The sequence below is a fragment of the Dreissena polymorpha genome, chromosome 9 (genome assembly GCF_020536995.1).
Source record: "Dreissena polymorpha isolate Duluth1 chromosome 9, UMN_Dpol_1.0, whole genome shotgun sequence".
NCBI classification, from domain to species: Eukaryota; Metazoa; Mollusca; class Bivalvia; order Myida; family Dreissenidae; genus Dreissena; species Dreissena polymorpha.
In genome coordinates this window covers 43,804,710-43,829,252 of record NC_068363.1, presented here as the reverse complement: position 1 = coordinate 43,829,252, position 24,543 = coordinate 43,804,710, and the positions used below count along the sequence as shown (strand labels likewise).

General features: G+C 36.8%; 2 protein-coding genes across 7 annotated transcripts in view; one reads left to right on the top strand and one right to left on the bottom strand.

Moving 5' to 3' along the window:
• Positions 1-20,718, bottom strand: part of LOC127844034 (uncharacterized) — a 39,401-nt gene extending 18,683 nt beyond the window's left edge. The window contains exons 1-4 of the mRNA XM_052373980.1: positions 20,259-20,718; positions 14,467-14,624; positions 6,912-7,219; positions 2,279-6,111 (exon numbers count right to left, since the gene is read on the bottom strand). Coding sequence (XP_052229940.1) covers positions 2,279-6,111; positions 6,912-7,219; positions 14,467-14,572 — 4,247 coding nt within the window. The 5' untranslated portion in view covers positions 14,573-14,624; positions 20,259-20,718. The remainder of the gene's footprint in view (positions 1-2,278; positions 6,112-6,911; positions 7,220-14,466; positions 14,625-20,258) is intronic.
• LOC127844035 (mdm2-binding protein-like) overlaps positions 20,513-24,543 on the top strand; it is a 48,802-nt gene continuing 44,771 nt past the window's right edge. For 3 of the 6 annotated variants that reach the window (XM_052373984.1, XM_052373981.1, XM_052373987.1), the window contains exons 1-4: positions 20,728-20,879; positions 21,090-21,187; positions 22,973-23,046; positions 24,140-24,213. In XM_052373984.1, the coding sequence (XP_052229944.1) occupies positions 20,849-20,879; positions 21,090-21,187; positions 22,973-23,046; positions 24,140-24,213 (277 nt within the window). In that variant the 5' untranslated portion in view covers positions 20,728-20,848. Of the gene's footprint in view, positions 20,656-20,727; positions 20,880-21,089; positions 21,188-21,708; positions 21,796-22,972; positions 23,047-24,139; positions 24,214-24,543 lie in introns of those variants that run through there. The other 3 variants (XM_052373986.1, XM_052373985.1, XM_052373983.1) reach the window with 3 other exon arrangements.

Below are 24,543 nucleotides of genomic sequence, written 5' to 3'. Positions count from 1 at the left end.
GAAATGACCAAAAAAAATTAACCCCCTTTGTAAGTTTTTTTTTTTTTAAATCTATTTTTAGTCGTGGCGACCTTGACATTGGAGATATTGACGTGATTCTTTCGTGGGACACACCGTCCCATGATGGTGAACAAATGTGCCAAATGATTTTAAAATCTCACAATGAATGACATAGTTATGGCCAGGACAAGCTCATTTATGGCCATTTTTGACCTTTGAACTCAAAGTGTGACCTTGACCTTGGAGATATCGACGTATGGCTCGGACAAGCTCATTTATGGCCATTTTTGACCTTTGAACTCAAAGTGTGACCTTGACCTTGGAGATATCGACGTAATTATTTCGCGCGACACACCGTCCAATGATGGTGAACAAATGTGCCAAATGATTTTAAAATCTGACAATGAACGACATAGTTATGGCCCGGACAAGCTTATTCCGCCAGCCCGCCAGCCAGCCAGCCAGCCCGCCAGCCAGCCCGCCCGCATTCGCCAATCTAATAACCATTTTTTTCCTTCGGAAAACCTGGTTAATGATCCGTAAAAACTAAATTTAGATTCACATAGTACATGCATGATATACATGCTGGCGAATTCGACTGTACAGATATTTTCGATTTCAGAATTAAATGTCTGGCTTATTTCGCAATTTTAATAATTTTGTAAATGTAAGTTTGATTTTGTATTTATTTTCCTGCATGTTCATTTTCGTATTGACATATTTTGTTTTCGCTTTGATTGCTTATGTTACGCTTGCTTCGTATCGCTCACAACAATCTTGTGTTTCTTTGTTCACGCCCTTTTCATTTCCTAAGCTCAAATTCACTTAATAACAAGGGACAAAATTGTCACAAAACCAGGTTTTCATTGTGAAAAAAAAATCTGATAAAGGGAGAAAACTCAAACTAAACTTTTGAAATAACCAAAAAAAATTAACCCCCTTTGTAAGTTTTTTTTTTTTTTTTAAATCTATTTTTAGTCGTGGCGACCTTGACATTGGAGATATTGACGTGATTCTTTCGTGGGACACACCGTCCCATGATGGTGAACAAATGTGCCAAATGATTTTAAAATCTCACAATGAATGACATAGTTATGGCCAGGACAAGCTCATTTATGGCCATTTTTGACCTTTGAACTCAAAGTGTGACCTTGACCTTGGAGATATCGACGTAATTATTTCGCGCGACACACCGTCCAATGATGGTGAACAAATGTGCCAAATGATTTTAAAATCTGACGATGAACGACATAGTTATGGCTCGGACAAGCTCATTTATGGCCATTTTTGACCTTTGAACTCAAAGTGTGACCTTGACCTTGGAGATATCGACGTAATTATTTCGCGCGACACACCGTCCAATGATGGTGAACAAATGTGCCAAATGATTTTAAAATCTGACAATGAACGACATAGTTATGGCCCGGACAAGCTTATTCCGCCAGCCCGCCAGCCAGCCAGCCCGCCAGCCAGCCCGCCCGCATTCGCCAATCTAATAACCAGTTTTTTCCTTCGGAAAACCTGGTTAAAAAGAGATTTTTTTTCTTTCAATTCGACTTAAAGAAGGTCAAGTTTGTTAAGCATTGTTTATGAAGTGAATTGCAAATAATATTAAATTCTGATAAAACAAATACAACATTAACTGGTCACGATTTTAACAACCAAATGAACAAATGCTTATCTTGATACAACTGTTACTTGAACCATTTTCACAAGTTATTAACTTATAAATGTTAGATATTGGTTTACAAAAGATCAAAATAAGCCGCCCAATGTCTAAACTAATTTTTATCGCGTGTTAGATCTTTTTGTCAATTGTGTATACACTATTAGGCCCCTAGCCCCCACTCCCAGCAAATCCCAAGTTAAATTTTCTTTAGTAAAACAAAACAATAGTTCCAATAAACAAAATGTTACCCCAGTTATTAACCACACAGGTACTGAAATGTACAATGAATTCCATGAAAAAAAAAAAGATTATCTAAAAAATATCAGGTAAACCTTTTCCAAAACATGTTACCGGTTAACTAATTGTTTCTGTAAGTTAACCCTTGCATCCCTAACTTTTATATAATAGTATTACATACATTGTAATATGACATATTGATTTTTTTTTCAAAGAAAATACATATTTTAACTCGTGGCTTTGCCACTTAAGAATATTTAAAGTTTAGTGATCACTTGTGAATGAAAATGCACAATCTACCAAAACCAACATAAACCCTCAACATAATTATAGTGGCTGCATGAAAGCACGTTTAAATCAGTGCACACCTACCTGTACGTCTTCGAACATTCCCAGCACTCCAGGTGTGGTGTAGCCTTACTCATACTTTTCTGCGTTCTCCCCGTACCGTCATGCGACAAAGCTGTGAGGACATTCCCCAAAGCATCCAAGCCATTGCCATCCACCGTGACTGCAGCAAAGTGGGGGGCCAGCGCTTTGAATATCTCTTGATCAAGAGCTGCAATGTCATTGCTCCTAGCATCGTTCCCAGCTTTAGAGTCTGTATCACCATCTACAACTTTAGACTGAAAATCAAATTCAACAGTGTCTTCAGAATCATTTTCACCCAGTGATGTCTGAGCGTTCACATCTCTGTCTGAGGCAAGGTTCTGAATGCTGCGCTCACTTTCTTCCGTCTTGATCTTCTTTGTAAGTTTCAGTTTGAGGGGCGAGCTCATCTCGGCTATTGCGCTGTACACTGATAGACTGGAATCATTGGTCCCTGAATCCGTAAGGTCGTCACTCTCTGGATCAGTCAGCTTGGTCAGGAGCTTTTTATGGAGATTGGTTATAACAGCATCAATTTTCGTCTTAGCCACCAACTTTCCATCTGTTTCACATGGATTTGTGTCATTGTCAACAGGTGTATTTGCCACGCATTCGACTGACTGTGATTTGTTATCATGCTTAAAGATACCTCCCGCTTTCCACTTCTCCACGTCTGCGTTGTGACCCAGTAAGACATTGGGCACCACTTCAACAATGTCATCCGCCTTTGACAAGTCCACTACAGTGTAGTTTGTGTTCAATTCCTGCACGCTGTCTGTGTCAAGTGTACACAACTGAATGTACTGGTCACAGGTCTCTGATGTCACGTCCATGTTATGCATCCTCTGCAGATGTCGTTTCCCGCCATTGCGCTCAACGCAGTATATGTAACAGATCCCACACTTCACTCCAAATCCACCGTGCGTTTTCAGATGGCTTTCAATGAGCCTCAATTGTGGGTATATTTTGTCGCAAAGTCCGCACTTAAAACCGGCCGTACCCTCATGTCGTCTGATGTGTTTCGATCGCGCACTTGCATCGCTCATCATTTTACCACAGATCGGACAGTCATACGACTTCTTGTGAATGAAAATGGAAGGCCCAGGGACCAACAAGCCATTACCTTTTGAAATTTCCTCCCCATCTTGGACAAAATGTACTTTTTCAGAACTCTCCGTAACCAAATGCTCTGATCCAGAGAGACTGAAATCCATTCGTGACGAATCCCCACTCAGCATGCCCAGTGCATCTTCTGCTTTGTCGTCTGTTCCCCATGGATTAATTGCCTCAAAATCCAAATCAGCAAGCAGGGCTTCCTTGTTTTCAAACAACTCATCTTCCTCTTGCTGCAGTGTTTCTGGTGTCATGTCCATGCCAAGATCTTCTTTTTCCAGTTTCTTGTTTACTTCTAAAGATTCAACCTCAAACTCTGACTGATAACTGTCAATTTCCCCCGGTTCACCAGGATCTGCATCAATATCTGCAGTGTAGTCAGACATTGCCTCTTTTCGCATTAATCTGATTGCAACTGTGTCTGATACGCGATGCACCTTCATTAGGTGTTGTTTCAACTTCTCTGGGGACGCAACAACCGTAAAACACAGGGTACACGTTTCAGTTGACTTAGTTTGTTGATTTTCGGTCTCTGCCTCGATGACTTCCTCCACTTCTGTTGCAGAGAGATGGTGAACCCCAATGAGATGCCTCTTCAAACCAAACCTCTGTGTGAATTTAGCTTCACAAATGCGGCAGCATATTTCTTCCTTTACTCTGACTTTATTGCCCTCACTCCTGGTGCTGATGATATCCGAGATTCCTTCATTTTCCTCCAAAAGCACTTTGACAGACAAATTTTTAGCATCTTCATTGGACCTTCGGTTCTTGCTGTGGAACACCACCCCTTCTTCAGGCAATATGACAGTGTTTCTCGCAGCTTCAGCAGTGTAGTTGTGAATCCTCCGCATGTGTCGCCGAACGCTGGACCGTAAAACAAACATCTTTCTGCACACCGTACATCGGAAAACTCTCTGCACTTGTTTGTCTTCTCTATCTTCTTCTTCATCTCTGTCGGACAAATCGCCAACCCCGTCATTCGTGTCATCATTCAGATCATCAGGCATTGGTTCAGTGGCTTCACTTAGAGCTCCAACAATTTTCACAGGAGTCTCTTTTGTGTATGAATTCTTAATCATATAATCCCTGGCTTGTTCTGCTGAATAATGATGGGTCCTCTTCAAGTGCCGTCTGACGCTAGACTTTTCCACAAATTTTGTCCCACACATTGTACACTTGTAAGGCTTAAAATCATTACTGGGAATCTCCACTGGCGACTTTATCTTGTCCACCTCATACATGTTCAAATAGGCGGGAGGTTTTGCCCCGCGTTCCGGCATGACCCGTATGACCTTCTGCACACCCTCCTTGTCTTTTTCCATGACAACATTCAAAGTTGTGTCGAACAGGCTCTCGTGGTCATAGTTATCGGCATTTGAGCCGCGAGCCCTTGGTAGTTTCGAAGGATGCGTGAAACTGGAATTGGACGAGCTGTCATGTTCAAGCTCATGTTTTAAGTCATTATCAGACGGCTGAGGACTCAGACTGTGGTATGTTAGCAAATGGTCTTGAAGGTCGGAGTTGCTGGAGAAGAAGGCAAGACAGATTCGACATTTGTAACCCTCTGCATGGTCTGTCAACTTACGGTCCTTGGACGAACTTACGTGTCCAGTTTTAAGATGTTCCTCAAGCTGATACGACTTCAGGAATATCTGCTTGCAAATGTTGCAAGTGAAATGAGGGGAGGCTAGTCTGTCTTGGAAAGATTTAGTGTCTGTAGCAGAGTTTGAGTTAGAGTTATCTATCCGATCGGTGTCCGACAGCCGGTCACTTAAATCAATTTCTGCCAAATGCATTTTCAAGATTTCCCGAGCCTGTTCGAAGCTATAGTGATGGGTCTGTCGAATATGTCGCAGTACGCTTGATTTACGCATACACATCGTGCTGCACATTGGACAAGAAAAGCCCTTCACACCGGAGTGCATGTTAAGATGCGTGTTGAGATCCCGTTTTGAGTCGCATTTATATGGGCAAATATGGCATTCAAAAACCTCAGACTCAGTTTTATGTTTCTTCATGTGTTTTTTCAGTGACCTTGAATGGTGATAGACTCGGTCACAGATCTTACATACGTATGTTTGTCTTCCAGTCAGGCTAACTGTCCCTTGTGAATCCTCATTGTTGCTGTCGAAGTCACTGTGTGATCCATTCTGAAGGCTTTCTGTATCCGTGAACACTTCCTCATGTTTCACCTTTGTATCACTCTCAATTCCCTTGGTCAACAGACTTATCGGAGATGGCTTCATACAAGCTAATGGTTGCTCTAAAAGGGATTTCAATGAAGGTGTGTGGCATTTTTTTGCTGTTTCTACGGTCGGAGTACTTGTATACTGTGGATGTACCGACAGAAGGCCCAGGTTTGAAACAGAGATTTTTGCAGCCAGCTGAATAGGGCTCTCAGGTTCTAGATGGTTTTCAATAAGAGGGTTAAAGTCTTTTGTGAGCCCATGCTGCCTCTTGAGATGTCGCACTGCTGTCGACTTCTCAGTAAAGGTGATGAAGCACAGTTTACACTTAAAGGGCTTCTGAAGATCGTGACTTTTCATGTGAAACTCCAAACTTGCCGGAAGACTGAAGGATTTTAAGCAGATTGTGCAGCAAAACGAGCCCGAGTTTTGATGAAGCCTCAGATGTCTCAGGAGGATTTTCTTGGTCTGCAATCTCTTCTTGCATATATGGCACTGGAAGATGTCATCAGCGGTACCAGCCTTGCGCTCACACACCTGTACAAGAAATGATTACCGGTATTTCAACCCTTGACCACTCAGATACGCACTTTTACGCGTATGTAGTCCCTTAAAAAAATCTTATTAAATTAAAAACCTTTCGTAATAGATTCACATTTTAAAGGCTTCATTTCCAACCCTTAGATACTGATGAGCAGCAAACAGCATGAAACCAGTTACTTGCTTGCTGTTCTGGTTTTATGCTGGTTGCATATAGCCTTTTTCATTTTGCTTCTGAGTGGGACAGGGTTAAAAATATGCAGTACTGTATACTATCAAATTATTATTATCCATTAAGTCTCATGTGTAATTTAAATTATTGCTTTATACTTTATATCTTGTAACCAGTGTAGCGTAGCTACCGGTAACTTAATTTGCTGACCATTTATTCCTTATAGACTTCATGGTGTTCCGTTTCCTAAATGGGAGACCCATGCATCGGCTTATGTGTATGTTAAACCTTATGTATACAACTTGCTATAATAGTAATTGGTTTTTAGTTAAGGCAGGGTCTCTATTTGTAATTGCAGTTAGGCCTTACAAGCCTGTTATTTTGCTGAAATTAGGCTGTTTCTATCGAACACTAATGGTAGCACCTGCCTAGGTTGACGAGGAGAAGTCAGTTAAAAACATTTCATTATAATATTTTATTTAAGAATCATGTTTATTTTAACCATTTTGAACAGTTCGGGACTCATTTTTTGACAATTTTGAAAAGTTTTCAACTGACTTCTTCACAAAATGAGGGAGCCAAGGCAGCTTTCACAAAGATGGAAAAAGGCTCTAATTGTTTTTACCAGCTGCAGGTGTGACTCCAGGCTGGCCGGCATACTAAAGCGACGGCCACAATGTGGGCACACGGAGGGGTGGTGGGCGAGTCGGTGGTTACTGAACGAGCTCGCCTTTGTGTACGTCAAACCACAGTCCTTGCAGACAAACACCTTTCCTTCAACATTAATGTGTGTTGATGTCAGACTGCTGCTTAAGGTGTTGTCTTCGGCCTTAACATTCTTGCTGAAATGTTTATTGCTCTTACTTGCGTCATTGGTGTACACATGGTCATCTTCTGAAGAAAGGTCATATTCTCCATCTGTGCCATTGGAGGCTGGAAAAAATAAATGTTGCTTATCTTGACAAGAGACACATGCTCATGGTTTTCCCAAGGAATTTGAAAAGGCACAGGGGCAAGGTTCATCCCTTTGCAAAGCCAGTACTTTTTTAAATTTCATGTGTCCTTCATTAATGTCAAAATAACTTCAGACCTAAAAAAGCACATAATAATCTTGAATTATTCAAGCACATGGGTATCGTCGATTTGGGAATTCAGGCACAGTGGCAGCCATGTGCTTAACCTTTTGCCATTCAGAAGCAAAGTGAAAATGGCTATTTGCAAACAGCTTAAAACCAGAACAGCCTGCGAGAAACTGGCAGTCTGTTCAGGTTTTATGCTGTTTGCTGCTCATCAGTATATTAGGGCTGGAAATGAAGCTTTTAAAACTTGAATTTAGAAAGAAAGTTGTTCAATTTTATTTAACTTTCTATGGGATCACAAATGCGTCAAAATACAGTAAAGGAAAACTGCCCAGGAATGAGGATTGTGGCATATATGCAGCCATAATTTTGTTAATAAACCGAAACATGTGGCTCTCTGTTAACAAATCATTAGAATAAAAAAATTATTCATAACAAGTTTTACTCTTTCCTGATATATTTCGCCTCAATAGGCTTTTTCAAAGTTTGTTTTTACAAATTGGCTATATTTTCTTAATATACAAAAAGTTATAATAATCAGTGCTATCCACATTCATATTTTAAGTCGCCCCAGAGCCGATGGTGTGGGGAGGAATGTCCCCTTGATACTTTTTTTACATTTTTAAAGGCCAATTACGTCATTTTGTGCGCTATGAGTCTTAAAAAACAACTATAAAGTCATTGATAAAAAATTAGATATATTTATAAATTGTTTTTAATTGTTTAAAACCTTTTCTGTATAGATAGTATAATCCCGACTCGAACGATTCCCCAATACATCTTTATCAATCCGACTTACTACTTTTTCAGTTTCTTTACACTACCCGATAATCCACTATATTCTATTTTTAAAAGCAAACTCTAGTAAATATTGAGAATAAAAGTGCTAAAATTTTTCATAAATACCTTCTTTTTTTGTTTAAGTATAACATGATTTTCAGCAATAGTGCCTAAACACGCATACATCACCTGATATGATGAGTGTGGGTTTATACAATAATCAATACACCCACGCTTTCCATGCAAATGATCAACCTAACATCAAAATTTACATTTGGAAGTGTGTTTTGGATTACATGACTTTGTGTACAATCGCGTTAACATTAACATTCTGGATTGGGTCTACACATTTATGAATGCTTATTAAAGATTTCAACAAAACAAATTTGTTAAAACGCTTTACTAGTGGAAATAATGTTTTGACAGTATTATGAATGAAAGGCACAATTTCCACGAGGATTGCAGCCAGTTGCCATCATCATTGTTCTAACTGGCCAAGATTTCTGTGGCAATTACATGTACACCAAAACTTGTCTGCATGATTTAGCTACAGATATTGCATGCTTACAATTGCTGTCGCTCATAAAGCTTGCGCTATCACTGGTCAATATTGATTGTCCAATACAATGACCCTCCGCTTTTAGGCGGGCTTTATTTGGGTAAAGGGATACATGTTACTGACAGAGGAACATAATCGGCTTTCAAAAGTTTCGAAAAAGTCATTATCGCTTTGATCTTAAGAATTGCTAGTTGCTGAAACTGCAAAAATACATTGAACGGTAAAGTTCAAGCACCCCGCTGACTTTGATTTCGAAGTTCAAGCGCCATTGCGAGGGACCATTTAATGGCTTGTGGAAAGCACCAAATAATTAAATAATTTGGGAAATAAATGTGGCTTCTTTAGTGTTTACTCTGCTTTATTTATAATTTGGCAGTGAGACTTTTGAGCCCCTTGTTATCCCATTTTAAGATCATGATCTAATTGGGACAAAGGTTCTGACCAAGTTTCATCAAAATTGGGCCATAAATGTGACGTTTTAGAACTTTCACAAACCTTTTCTCGAATTTGACCTATATTTTTATGTTATGTGTGTCCCAATTTCAAAGTAAGCAGGAATATTATTGGGACAAATGATCTCAGCAAGGTTCTTGAATATTGGGCAATAAATGTGACCTATAGAGTGTTTACAAGGATTAAAGATTTGGAAAACTAGCCCAACCCCTGGTGGCCATGTTTTTTAATGGACAGTTACCATTTTCAAAATGGGCCAAGATATCATTGTTCTGAAAAAGTTTCATAAAGTTAAGGCAATAAATTAAGGATTTTAGAATGTTCACTTTTCTTTACTTTCACCTAATGATTTAGTTTTTGAACCGACGTGACCAAATTTTGAACTCAGCCTAGACATTGATGGGACAAATATTCTGAGCAAGTTTAATGAAAGGCATTTTTATAAACATTCAGATAAACACCATAAGTGTTGTTTTTTTCATTCAAAATCGGGTCCGGTAATTGGCCCCATTTCCTATGGAAAATGTCTGTTTTTTTCCCAAAAGGGAACTTAACATTTCCAATGGAAGGTTTCAAAAAAACAAGAGGGCCATGATGGCCCTGAATCGCTCACCTGACTCATTAAGATTAGATGAAAACTATGACCTCTATTGTCTACACAATGTTTTTCTATGATTTGACCTAGTGACCTAGTTCCTGACTCTAGATGACCCAAATACAATTCCAATCCAGATTTCATCAAGATAAACATTCTGACCACAGTTCATAAATATTGGATGAAAACTTTGACCTCTATTGTCAACACAAGGTTTTTCTATTTATTTGACCTAGATTTTTACCCCAGATGACCCAAATAAAATCCCACCCAGATTTCATCAAGAATTCTGACCAAATTTCATAAAGGTTGGATGAAAACTGTGATCTCTAATGTCTACACAAGGTTTTTCTATTATATGACCTAGTCACCTAGTTTTTGACCCCAGATGACCCAAATAAAATCCCAACCCAGATTTCATCAAGATAAACATTCTGACCAAATTTCATAAAGATTGGATGAAAACTGTGACCTCTATTGTCTACAGAAGGTTGTTCTATTATTTGACCTAGTGACCTTGTTTTTGACCCCAGATGACCCAAATACAATCCCAAACCGGATTTCATCAAGATAAACATTTTGACCAAATTTCATCAAGATTGGATGCAAACTGTGACCTCTACTGTATACACAAACAAATTGTTGACGGACGGACGCACGGACACACGCAGGCACGCACAACGGACGCCGGACATCACACGATCACATAAGCTCACCGTGTCACTTCATGACAGGTGACCTAAAAATATGTGTCGGAGATAAACATGAACAGTTGTGGTTAAAATCCCATAGAAACAAGGGCTGTTTGTAAAACATGCATGCCCCCCTATATGGGCTATAAGTTGTAGTAGCAGCCATTGTGTGAATACATTTTTTGTCACTGTGAATGGTGGTGGTGGTGGTGGTGGTGGTGTAGTAGTAGTAGTAGTAGTAGTAGTAGTAGTAGTAGTAGTAGTACATGTAGTAGTAGTAGTAGTAGTAGTAGTAGTAGTAGTAATAGTAGTTGTAGTAGTAGTAGTAGTAGTAGTAGTAGTAGTAGTAGTTGTAGTAGTAGTAGTAGAAGTAGTAGTAGTAGTAGTAGTAGAAGTAGTAGTAGAAGTAGTAGTAGTAGTAGTAGTAGTAGTAGTAGTGTAGTAGTAGTGTAGTAGTAGTAGTAGTAGTAGTGGTAAAAGTAGTAGTAGTAGTGGCAGTAGTAGTAGAAGTAGTAATAGTAGACGTGGTGGTGGTGGTGGTGGTGGTAGTAGTAGTAGTAGTAGTAGTAGTAGTAGTAGTAGTAGTAGTAGTAGTAGTAGTAGTAGTAGTAGTAGTAGTAGTAGTAGTAGTAGTAGTAGTAGTAGTAGTAGTAGTAGTAGTAGTAGAAGTAGTAGTAGTAGTAGTAGTAGTAGAAGTAGTAGTAGTAGTAGTAGTAGTAGTAGTAGTAGTAGTAGTAGTAGTAGTAGTAGCAGGAGCAGTAGCAGTAGCAGCATTACAAGACCAATACTTAAGAATGATCAAATGGGAAAAGGTAGCACCGGCAGTAAATATGGGGCTCATTTACAGGTCAGATTTGGAATCTCTGCTGTAAAATGAGATTTTGAATGAATTAAAGGGAGGCAAATCTGTAATAAAAAGAACATGCATAAACCGTAGTTGTTTCCCTTGTTTGAACCATGCTAAATCCTTACAAGTTTGGAAAGAATTGAATGAAAAATTTGGACTTTATTGCTTAAACACCATTTTCTCAATTCAAGGGGAGGTAATTCTGTACTTCATGGACCAATAATGCTCATTTTTTGTAGGGTTCGTGTCCTCATTGATATAAAGACACTGTGCAAATTTGGAAAGGATCGGACAAAAAATGTGGAAGATTTTTGAAAGTTTTCACAAAATAGGCAAAAACGAATAAACATGCAAAGTTCAACGAGCTCCTGCGGCCATGTTTTTTGACGAATCGAATTTCTTTGAACAACTTTTTCAGGGGAGCCCTCAAAGGTCATCCCTGTGAATTTTTTTGAAAATCTGATGAGCGGTTTCTGACAAGAAGATTTTTTAAGGTTTTTACCATATATGGTCATGGCGGCCATCTTGGTTATGTGATCAAATTTTTTTTAACAATTCTTTTGTCCCATGACCTAGGGATGCTCCACATGAAATTTAGTTGAAATTGGCTCAATGGTTTAGTAGAAGAAGATGTTTACAAATTGTTTACAGAGGGACGGACGGACGCTGGACGCTGGGTGATCACAATAGCTCACCTGAGCGATAAAAAAATTCTTAGATCTCAATATTTTGTTCATCTCCCATCCATATTAGTTCAACCATAGTAAATATAATACTAAACACACTCATATTCTCAATTTCGAGGCATTTTTAGCAAAACAACAACAACACTAATTTCCCAATTTTAGTCAAAACGCAGCAAATTTTCCCAATCCAAACGGACTGGGCCCCATCGGATAAAAAACAGTGGACCTCAGAATTGATTGAATTTCCAAAATATATGTTCCAACGATTGACTTTTTAAACATGTGCAGCTTTGTGCAATCATTGTAGATGTGGACTCAGAGAACAGAGGATTAATTATACCTTACGTAAATGTATATAATTATATTATAAAACAATTTTCATCTCTAAATGAACTTAATTTTAGCAAATGATTACATAAACTTCCCTAAAACCATCCTGTTAAAGTCCATTTACACCAACAACGTTTCAATGCAAGCAGCAATTCTTGCTGAAATGGTATAAGCTGTAGTCAAAGAGCATGTTTATTTCTTTTAAAACTATTTTGTGGGAAATAAATTAATTGGGTCTATTCACAAAAGGAATATGTACTTTTCTATACACTTGGTACCAACATATTTACACATTTAACTTCTGAGGCATTACATTTTATTGTAAGTATAAAAACTTTGTGATTAGTTATAACCAAAGCATTACTATTTTGCAGATTAAATGTTTCGCCTTTTGGTTGTCAGATGTCCATCAGAAACAAACTCTTCATATTTTATATTTTTTTATTTTTTTGATAGGGGCTTTAAAGGGGCCTTTTCACGCTTTGGTAAATTGACAAAATTGAAAACAAGAGCTGTCAGAGGACAGCGCGTACGACTATTCGAGTGCTTGACAGTATAACGTAAGCCATCATGGGGAAATTGTTCATATTCAATAATTTATTAGACGATCTCTAAAAAAAAAAAAAAAGGAAAAAAAACATATGGGGGGGGGGGGGTAGGGGGGGGGGGTGAGAGGGGGGTATAATGCTGGGTGTGGTAATTTATTAGATGATGTTTAAAAAAAAAAATTGGGGGGGGGTGGGGGGGGTAGGAGGGTAGGGGGGTGAGAGGGAGGTATAATGTGGGGTGGGGTAATTTATTAGATGTTTAAAAAAAAAATTGTGGGGGGGTGTGGGGGTAGGGGGTGGAAGGGGTATGGGGGGTTGGGGTGAGAGGGGGGTATAATGTGGGGTGTGGTTATTTATTAGATGTTTAAAAAAAAATTGGGGGGACGAGGTTGGGGGGAAGGGATTCTGGTAGGGGCATGGGGTATTGTTTTGGTGGAATCCATTGTGGTATTCAGGTAAGTGTTGTTTTGTCAAAGTAATAATAAAATGTGATTATAAATAAAGAAGTTATGGCAATTTAAGCAAAATGTTCAATTATCTTAGTGTAAAAGGGGCCATAATTATGTCAAAATGCTTGATACAGTGGTCTGCTCTTGTTTATAGGTTGGGGTCATGTTGGTTAACAAGTATGCAACATATAAAAGCAATATGTCAAAGGATATAGGAAATATTTGGGGTATAGTACGCAAACTTCTACATAGATTTATTGATAATATGCATATTCTAAGTATAAAAGGGGCAATTATTATGACAAAATGCTTGATAAAGTTGTCTGCTCTTGTTATAGGTTGGGGTGATGTTGGTAAACAAGTATGCAAAATATAAAAGCAATATGTCAAGTGACAATGAAAATAAATGGGGTAGTACGAAAACTTTAACATTTGCTGCATATTCTAAGTGGAAAAGGGGCCATAATTATGACAAAATGCTTGATAGAGTTGTCTGCTCTTGTTTATAGGTTGGGGTCATGTTGGTAAACAAGTATGCAAAATATGAAAAGGACAATGAAAATATTTGGGGTAGTACGAAAATTTTAACATTTGCACGTTAACGCTAACGCAGACGCCGGGGTGAGTAGGATAGCTCTACTATATATATTTCATATATAATAGTCGAGCTAAAAATTGTTTCAGATTCGCAAATTTTTCTTGAAGTTATGATATTTGTGAGGAAATAGTAATACTGAACATTTACCATGCGCTAAAATATCCATTATGTTCATCATTTGAAGATTTAAAAGCCTGAAAATTATATTGCGTTGCAACGCGAAACAATTGACTAATTTGGAGAATTCTGTTGTTGTTGTTGTATTTTTTGATACTGCGAGGATTGCATATATCAGGTAAAAAAATACAGTGGAAATGGTATAAGAGCGGATGGTCTAGTGGATAGAGCGGAAGACTTTTGCTTCAAGGCTCCAGGGGTCAGTGGTTCGAGCCCCGTTGAGGGTTACTTTTTTTTAATTCTTAAATTGTATTCTTGTTTTTTTTGTTGCAGATTTTTAGACAAAATGTTTACATTTATCAATATAAAGCATTTAATGACAAACTTCAAAACATGCCAAAATCTGTGAAAAGGTCACTTTAAGAATGAAAAATGACTGGTACACACCTTTTAAATCTGATTCCATCAGAGACTGTCCAAATTGTATGGCAAGTGATTCGAGATCTTTTCCTGACGGGGAAGACAGTTTTCTTCCGCTTGATGCGGCGGCCATTTTGATGAGTCAGCCACCATATGTATTGTTATGTCTAGCTATGCTGAGGACCCTACAAAAAGAAAATTGCGAAAATATATTTAAATTCATGCAAATATGACACAATTATTTGAATAAGGCTAGTAGATCTAGGGGAATTTTCACTATACCCATTATATAAGAGGCTGAAATAGGCTGCCGCACAATTGTGTTTACAAAGTCATGTAGATCAATATATCTGCTTCATAATTGTTGTTACAGACTAGAGAACAATTGTACACCTTTTCTGTCACAATTATATTTTTAATTTCAATTCACTTTTTTAATCACACTTTTCACATGAGCTCCAGGTGTGTAAAGACATAAATAACATATAATATTAACATTCTTTAGATTTATAATCCTTGCGTAACAAGATAAAAAATGTATTGTTTTTAAGAATTCAATTGTAAATCAGGGAATTAAATATAAAAAAAAACAACAGTACAACTATTAAGAGTTCTGGCTTTCTCTTTAGCAAAGCAAATACAATTGATGGAAAAGGATGAAAAGGATTGCATATAGTTTATTCCTGAAACTTTCACAATTTATTATATTTGAGGTTATCCAATCATTATAGCATGCTAACAAGTCACAAGTAAGTTGTTACAAATTACCCATGCTTACATTTAACAAAACAAAAAGGCTTAGTACTCTGAACCATTAAGTCGTTAACCCTGAGATCAATTGGTATAGTCAGTGTTTTTTTTGTTAAAAATCAGGTCTGGTATTCGGCCCCATTCCCAATGGAAAAAAAGTATATATTTTTCCCAAATGGGTGCTAAAAATTGCCAATTGAAGGTATCAAAAAAATATTATTTTTTTTAGGATTTCAACATTTTTTTCATCTCCCATCCAGCCATATAAGTTCAACCTTAGAAAAAATAACACTGAAAACACTTGTATTCCCAATTTAAAGCATTTTTTAGCAAAACAGCAACACTTATTTCCCAATTTTAATACCAATTTTAGTAAAAACACCGCAAATTTTCGCAATTCAAAGGCATCCGGCCCCATTCCCAAAATGGTGAAAAAAGACATTGATAGTGCTGGTCTTAAAATCTGCAAATAATTAGTTAAATTCTGCGCCCAAAATAATTTATATGGGACCATCCTTCTTAGTATATTCAAGTAGGACATAAAATGTTGTCTCTTACATGCTGAAGCATCTCTCTGAGCCTTAGTAATCAAGAGATAAATATTTAAACTGTTCTTGTATCAGAGAAGAGTGATAGTTAACAGACTCCCTTTTTATTGCTGAAATTCTTTTGAAAATGAAACAAGAGGACCAAGGGCCCTAAGGTGCTCACCTAGGACCCACAGGATTTAGACTTTTCTGAGAGAGTGCCAGCTGATTAATGAAGATTGGACCAAAAATGTCTCATACTTCTAGAGTATTAAGTTGTTTTTGTTTATTTGACCTATTGACCTGTTTTTTGAGCTCAAATGACCCAGTTCAAATCCAATTTTATAAGGAAAAAAAATTCTGACAAAGTTTCATGAAGATTGGCAAATAAAAGTGGCTAATATCATGTCTACAAGTTTTCCCTAAAGCCATATAAGGAAAACTGCCCTGCCATACGGCCATGTTCAGGGTTTTCATTAGGAGGCGGCCGGCGGCCGATTTGACCGCCTCAAATGTTATTCAGGCCGGCTCAAATTCGGAAAGAAAATTTAAAAAAAAAACATCGGCAAATTTTCACGACGATGACGAGATATTTAGTATTCGTAAATATACTAACTGTCTGAAACGGAAGTAAACAACCTTAACCGATATATGTTAACTGCTTTCTGATTGGTTGTATCGATATAATTGTCCAATCGCAGAGCGGGTAACGAGACTGTACGACTTTGATTCAAGGTCAAAAACTGTGACAAAGTCAACAATTGGATATGTCAAAAAAAGAAAAAAAAACGACTTTTTCGTTTGTGTTTCGAGTAACAACGATAGTTCGCATTGAAGTTATCTTGTTCCAGTTTTGTTAACGTTTATCATTTACCGGCACCTCCGGATAAATGCACTTTCCTGCTACACTTACATTTCGTTTTTTATTCGATTTTCGACAGATTTCGTTGCTGTTTGGTTTCTCCGCGGAGTTTTGATCCTCCGAGAGGTAAGTGGATTTATTTGTTACAACATTTTACAGGAGGGTGAGTCTTTCATTGGGATAAATGAAACTCTCGAGCCCCAAACTCTCCTGATTTTTTCAGGATTAAGGTCGGACTTGGTTGCCTTAAATGCTAAATATATTGAGTTGGCACTGCAATGTTAAGCTATGTTAAGCTATGTCCAAATTTGTATTTGAAAAAAATGACCCAAAGAAGCTTCCTCAGCAAAATATTTAAATCCTAAGATTGCATCATCTGGGGCAACCTATGCCTGATTTTTTTCCCAAAAAAATGCCTAAGTTAATCAAATAAAAACAATTATTCTCATGTCAACAGGCACACAATCTTTATAAACTGAATAATCATTTTTTTCAGAAAAAGACAGTGATTGTGTACTCTTAACACAGTATTACTTATACATGTTCAGGTATTTGCTCATAAAGTGCTTCAGTATTATTGTTTTAATTATTGTGATGTTTATCAGACTTTATTTTTCTTAAGGTAACTTACTCCTTTGGTAATATTATTTGAATTGTTAGTCACATACTCTTGGTAAAATGGGATCGTGTTAAGTAGAGGTTAATTATATTGAATGTTATTGTTTGACAGGTGATAAAGATGTTTACAGTTTGTACTGTTTCTTCTTATTTGCAATAACTACTTGTGGACTAGTCATTTAAATTGGTTTAGTTATATATTTTAAAAGGTCATTGTCATTATTGGAAGTAACAACTTATTAAAATGTTAAAATTTCCAGTGTTTGTTTAATTCAGATTTTCATTAATACTGTAAAAAATACATGTTATGTACTGCACAGAAATTATACATTAAGCTAGGGCCCGGGCCCTTCGCCCCTGACGGGGACATTCCACCTCAGACCCATGCATCTACATGAAAATTTACAGAAATAGATTGTGATATTTGCTAGCCAAAGTATTTGTTTCTGTTTTGAATCTCTTAAAAATACAGGTGATTTAAAGCTCAGGAGAAGCGATTTCTTTGTTTCAAATAAGCTCAATTGCAGGTGCTTCAGGGGGCCTCTGGCCCCTTGGACCCCTGTCCAGGGTGTATCCTGAACCCACCGTGGGCCCTATCGGCACCCAGATTTTATTTTCAGGTTTTCAAATTTGGGACAATTGACACCCCTGAGAGTTTATGTAACCGGAGGACTTAACAATTCACATTAATATCCTCTATTTTAACTGAGGAAAATCATGTAAAATATGTGCCCAAAATCGCTCAGAAGCCACGATTTGGCACCTTTAGTTCAAAAAAATTCCGGGGGGGGGGGGGGGGGGGGGGGGCCTAGCAGGTTGGCCTCCTCAAATAACTCAAAAGCTTGCTACAAAGAATCCTAATGAAAACCCTGCATGTTTCTCTACAAACCAGAAGAGTTGTTCAACTTGACTAAGAAGTCATTAGAACAAGTGTAAAGGCGTTTTGACTACCTTTCATTTAGAGTGTTAACAAGGTTTTACTATAGCCATATAAGGAAAATGTCCGTCCCCTATTGGCCATATTTTTCAATGAACCATTTACATTTTCAAACTCAACCGAGCTGTCATTAGACCCAATGTTCTCAAGATTGGACAACAAATGTGACTTCTAGATTGTTAATAAGGTTTTACTACATGTATAGCCATTAAAGGAAAAAAACCTTGCACCCTGGCAGCCATGTTTTTCAACCTAACAGAACCTTTCCCAAACTTGTCCAAGATATCATTAGAAAAAATAAATTCTGACAAAGTTTAATGAAGATGTGACAATAAATGTGACTTCTAGAGTGTTAACAAGGTTTTACAATAGCCATATAAGGAAAAGTGCTGTGTGCCCTGGCAGGCATGTTTTGCAACTAACTTGATTCATTTTTGAACTCGTCCAAGATATCATTAGAAAAAATGTTCTGAACAAGTTTCATGAAGATGTGACAATAAATGTGTTAACAGTTTTCTAGAATGTTAAAAAGGTTTTGCTATAGCCATATAACGAAAAAGTTCACGCCCCCCTGATTGCCATGTTTTTAAACCAACCAGAACCATTTCAAACTCGTCCAAGATATCATTTGAACAAATGTTTGGCAAAGTTTCAGGAAGATTGGAAAATAAATGTGACTTCTAGAGTGTTAACAAGGTTTTACGATTGCCAAATCAGAAAAACGGCCCAGTCCCCTGGCTGCCATGTTTTTCAACCAACCAGAACCATGGTAAATGTTGATGAAGGACAAAAGGCGCTCACAAAAGCTCACAATGAGCAGGTCATGCTTAGGTGAGCTAAAAACAAATCCAACAAACATTTATACACATGTGAATTTATTAATTTAGATATTATGTATTTGATATTGATACATATTTAAATGCATTTATAACTTTATAAATTTAACCTGGCATGAAATACCAAACTGAAAAGTCATTGGCTTAAACCAAACACCAGAACACTATTGTGGAGCTCTACCACCTTAGCATACTAGGGGAATGGTTAATATCCATGCACACTACATTTATTAATACAAATATACATACAAATGAAGAGTTTGATTCTCATAAATTTATACTATATCATGACAGCCAATGCATTTTATTTAATACATACCACAATTCATAATTATAATCAAGGCCAGAGTAACTAACACTGTTTAGAAATAATTTACCTTGGTGAAATTCAATAAATTATCTAGTGAAAGGGAAGTAACCTACAGTAAATAAAAGCAGTTATCTGGGGATGCTAGATTTAAATCAGTGTTTTTTTAAAGGTAAAATCTAGGTCCAAATTCAAGCCCTATCCCTAATCTCAAAAAGTATATGTTTTTCCCAAATTACTGTCTGAAATTGAAAAGTGAACATTTTGTTTTTCGTTAAGTTCAAACTGTAAGCTCAGTTACCTAGCCAGCACTATGAGTTAACCCATAGCATCTACATCTCTGCTGCCATGGATTTTTTTTTAAAGTATTTATAAGCTTAAAACCACTCTGAAAGTTAAATTTATGTTAACCAATATTAATCAATAATAATAATTAACACTAAATTAGTTTAAAAAAGAACTACATTTTCTAGTATCAGGTAATACACATACCTGCTAGTATATTGTATTATTATGTGTACATTTTTTATATTTTAAGTAATTAAAATGTATTTAAAATATTTCTTCAAATTATTTTTTTTCTGTAATTCAATCTTAAGATTGTATGATCTTCATAATTATAGTACTATAATCTCTACTATTGAAATATTAAATGCTATATGATCTGATTTTGTGCCACATGAATGAGTATTACATAAATTATTATATAAAATATGATTAAATCAAACAGATAAGAGTTGCTCTCATTGTATTCCAAACTAAATATTAACATATTAAACCCAGTTCTCACAAAGGATTGTGAGCATATCAGATCCCCCAATACTGCAGGATTCATTATCATACCAGATCCAGTCAGCACTTGCTTAACACAACGTACCAAGCCCCAATACCAGCTTCACCACACCATATAAACTACAAGAAAACACTGATTTATCCAACATTGACAGCCAATAAGACTTAAATACTTGTAAACAACCCATACCTGGCATCCAGGTCAAGCCAAGGCTCAAACCCTTGTCCTGTGAGACAAAGAAATCACACAATTTTCCCAGCACTCAAGTCACAAAGAGAAAAACCCAGCGAACAATGGCTGCTGTGAAAGCGTTACAAACTAGGTCACCCCGGCGAGGCGGTGTGGAGCACTATTGAATTTCCTGCACAGCTCGCTCGCTCAGCCAAGCAAGGAGCGACGGCCGGTCACTCGCCGGCATTTTGGCATTGATGCGTAAACCCGTGCGGCCTTCACTGTCGCCTAGCATAAAGACCGTCTGCTACGCCGCCTGGGTCGAAAAAACCAATATCATTAATAAAAATTAATAAGAATGGCAGTCTTTTGTCTGAAAGTTGAGGTTATAAGCTCGATCATTTGTTTTGGACGGGTATGCATTGTTTTGGAAATATAGCATATTATAGAGTTTGAGCACTTGTGTTTATATTTTCAATTTTCAAATGTCTCCTAAATGGAGAGTTTGTATAAAGGAAGAGTTGCCGTTCATAGAACCGGGACAATTTGAAAGAATTAATTATGAATAAAGTATATAATTTATTTACGGAAATAACCATTGATTCATAATGATACACGTTGTATTTATATGTAAGAAAGGTATAATATTTTATTATTTTGTTTATTTTCGTTAATAACTTGTATTACGCATATGAAAAACGATTTGTCATGTGTTTTCGGGATGTAAACAATCATAAACCCTATGTAATTTTTGACAGATTCTCGTTTATTACTTATTGATCTATATAATTGTTACCCCTGCAAAGGGTATTATATTTGTTTTGATTTTGATCATCATGTTATTTTAAGACAATCCTGCTGTGGATACAGTCATAGAGTTTTACAAAGCCAACCAAGAAAATGCCCAGGCTGCCATCATTCATTATCATGATTATGACAAAACATTTGTAAGTAACTTATTTGATTATAGTTTGTAGTTGCTACCTTATTTACCTGCAAAATCTTAATTGCTTGTGTATGGTAATAAATGTCTGCTCTGCAGTCTGCATATCCGATCTTATTCATGTGCAGGTCATCATTCCAAAAGCAATCATACAGCATTTACATGGACTACTAAAGTACTTTTTTAAATACTGCTTTATACCAATATTTTTATGATGGTAGATGAGTTTTTTAAGCTGCCATGAAATAAAAAAAGTAAATACATTTCACAAGCAGTGGTTTGATGAAGTTTGGTCCCCCTCTCCCCTCATACGGTATTCCCAACCTAGTCCAACTTGTTGACGCTCTCAAATATTAAGCTACTTTTTATGTTGGTAATATTTGGAGCCAAAGAATTTAGCCCATATAAAAAGTATCTCTAAATTCTTTGGGCGTCTTATAAATAAGACTATTACCAACCATGACCTCTTGCCTTTTAGACTGTTGATATGTGTTTGATTGTTTATTTGTTTTTCATTGGATCAAGGAGGGATCCAGACATAAGCCCCCCAGGACAAACCCCCCCAATGAAAAAATGAACATTTGGACAATTGCCCCCCAGTAGAAATGACAGGTAGGATATAAGCCCCCCAGTGCTTATTTTGCATCTGGACATTTGCCCCCCAGTGCTTATTTTAGAAGTGGACATTTGCCCCCCAGTGCCTAATTTTCAATGACATTACTCGATTGAGCAGATAATCATGTCCAATTATCACCACCTGATTACTCAAAACCTTTGAGATGATAATCCATTTATCCAATTACCACCACTGAAAGGCTTAAATAATGGAAGGGATAAATAAGGCGACACTGGATTTGATCCCTTCTCTGACTTTCATAACTTCTATGGCTAAGTGGTAAGCATCGTTACTGTGTGTTATGGATGATGTGACCATAGTAACCTGAATATATAAAAACAATTATTTAATATTGTAACTAATGATAATAGCAATGAAACATTTAATTGATTATATATAAAATTATTTTGTGACGTTATGTATAACTGTTTGGAATTAATTATGTAAATTAATTGATATTTTGAATGTTGGTAAAGCTTACAAATACTACATTTACCTTTACTTCAAATAATTAAATTTGTGAAGTTATGCAATACTGTCTGGAATTAATTTTGCAAATCGCTATTTTAAAAGTTATGATAGCAAAGATAACAAATAGCATTTTAATATTATACTTACATCAAGATTAGTTGTCAAGGTTCCTTTACATGAAGCGCTTCTGCGTTTGGAACATTCAAGGATTATGTATTTTGAAACTTTTACCATTACCAATAGGGCTTTACTTTTTCTATTACTACATTATAGCTGAAGATCGGCTAAATTGGTCGAAAACATTTTTTTTAATGTCATGGAATTTCTCAAATCAAAGACCTAGAATATTCTAGGTCTTTGCTCAAATACATCATACCTCTACTCAGTAACATCACTTGAAAGTTGTCCTCAAATTTGGTTCTCAGATGTTTTTGTTTTTATGTCCCCCACCACTATAGTGGGGGACATTTTTTTTGCCCTGTCTGTTGGTCTGTTTGCGCCAACTTTAACATTTTGCAATAACTTTTGCTATATTGAAGATAGCAACTTCATATTTGGCATGCATGTGTATCTCATGGAGCTGCTCATTTTGAGTGGTAAAAGGTCAAGGTCATCCTTCAAGGTAAAAAAACTAAATCAAAGTGGCGCAAAAGGGGACAAAGTGTTTCTGATAAACACATTTCTTATTTTAAATTGTTTCAGCCTGAATCATCTGATGCCAAAGACTGTTCCTGGCAGCCTATGACAGATTTGTGTTCCACAAATGTTAATGAATGGTAAGCAGAGGGTCACGTTTTATTATTTTAAATAGTATAATTACCTTCAATGCAACAGTGCATGCAGGCACACAATTTTGTTATTAATCTACTGACATATGAACATATGTAGGCATTTTGGTGAATGAAAGGATTTTGTTTTGACACCCTAAGTTTGCCTGAACAAACTGCAGGGCTCAACATTAACGGTTGTCCTATTGCCCCTGGCAAGTTGAAGCTGGGTCCGGGCAAGTTATTTTATAATCTAGTTGTCCGCCGGGCAAGTGCAAAAAAGAACAAAGAGCATTTAATTTAGACTTTAATTATACTTTAATTTCTGTAATAATTTTGTTAAATGTGCAAAAATAAAACAGATTTTGTGGTGTATCATTTTGATCTTTATAAAAAAAAAATGAGGTTTACAGTTAATGTGATATTTCATGTTTGGGCAAGTGGCTTTACGTTCAGGACAAGTAGATTATCTAAATACTTGCCCGGCAGGGCAAGTTGGTTTTTAGGTTAATGTTGAGCCCTGAACTGTGTTTTTAAAAATGTATATGCAAAATGTTATTATACAAATAAGTATGGCATGCACTAATATAGATATGTATTAACAAGCAGAAAAAATATATAAGATTTATGTTTGATTAGCACTTTTCTTATTGAAACACAGAATTTCATTAAAAGTAAGGTTTTTATGGAGTAACTATCGAGTCTATTTTTTATTTTTCCATCTAGTACCAGCATTTGATGTTTTGAAACAACTCATGTGTCAATGACATGAACAAAAATATTAAAAATATTCAGAAATTATACATGCCACATTCTGGGATAACTTGGCTTACTTCATGTGCATTAAGTGTCATCCCTGATTAGTCTGTGTAGTCTGCACCGGCTAATATGGGATGACATTTTCTGCTTTTAAGGTATTTTTAAGCAAAACAACAACAGCACTAATTTCCCAATTTTAGTGAAAACGCCGCAAATTTTCCTAATCCAAAGGGACCTGGCCCATTCCCCAAATGGTGAAAAAAACACAGCATTTGATTGACAGTGTGTTCATGGAAGCAGTCATCATTATACCTTAAATGTTTTGTAAATCAATCTTATTCAGTGATCAAAGGGAGACGAATCTTAAACAAGCAGCAGAAAGTGTGCATAGGCTCGTGGATGCTTTGCCAGCGGCAGGTATTATATGAATATATATTAATGCATGTGTGTCGCAGTATTGTCTTCGATAATCCTGTGCAGTCCTGTGTTCCCAGGCTGAAGCTCATAAACATTCAAACACTATGGCTGATATTTTTTAGATCTCCTTAGGAAACTTATGCCCCCAAAACTGTCATATTGATAATCTGTCCTTTTTAATAGCAATTTTTTATTATAAGAATCTTTTAACTTTTTAATAGGTGCTTGTTTTTCCCAAATATTTATCGCCCACCTATGGCATAGGTATATAGAATTGGCGTTGTCCGCCCGGGGGGGGGGGGGGGGGGAGTAATTTTGGGTAGGGGTGTC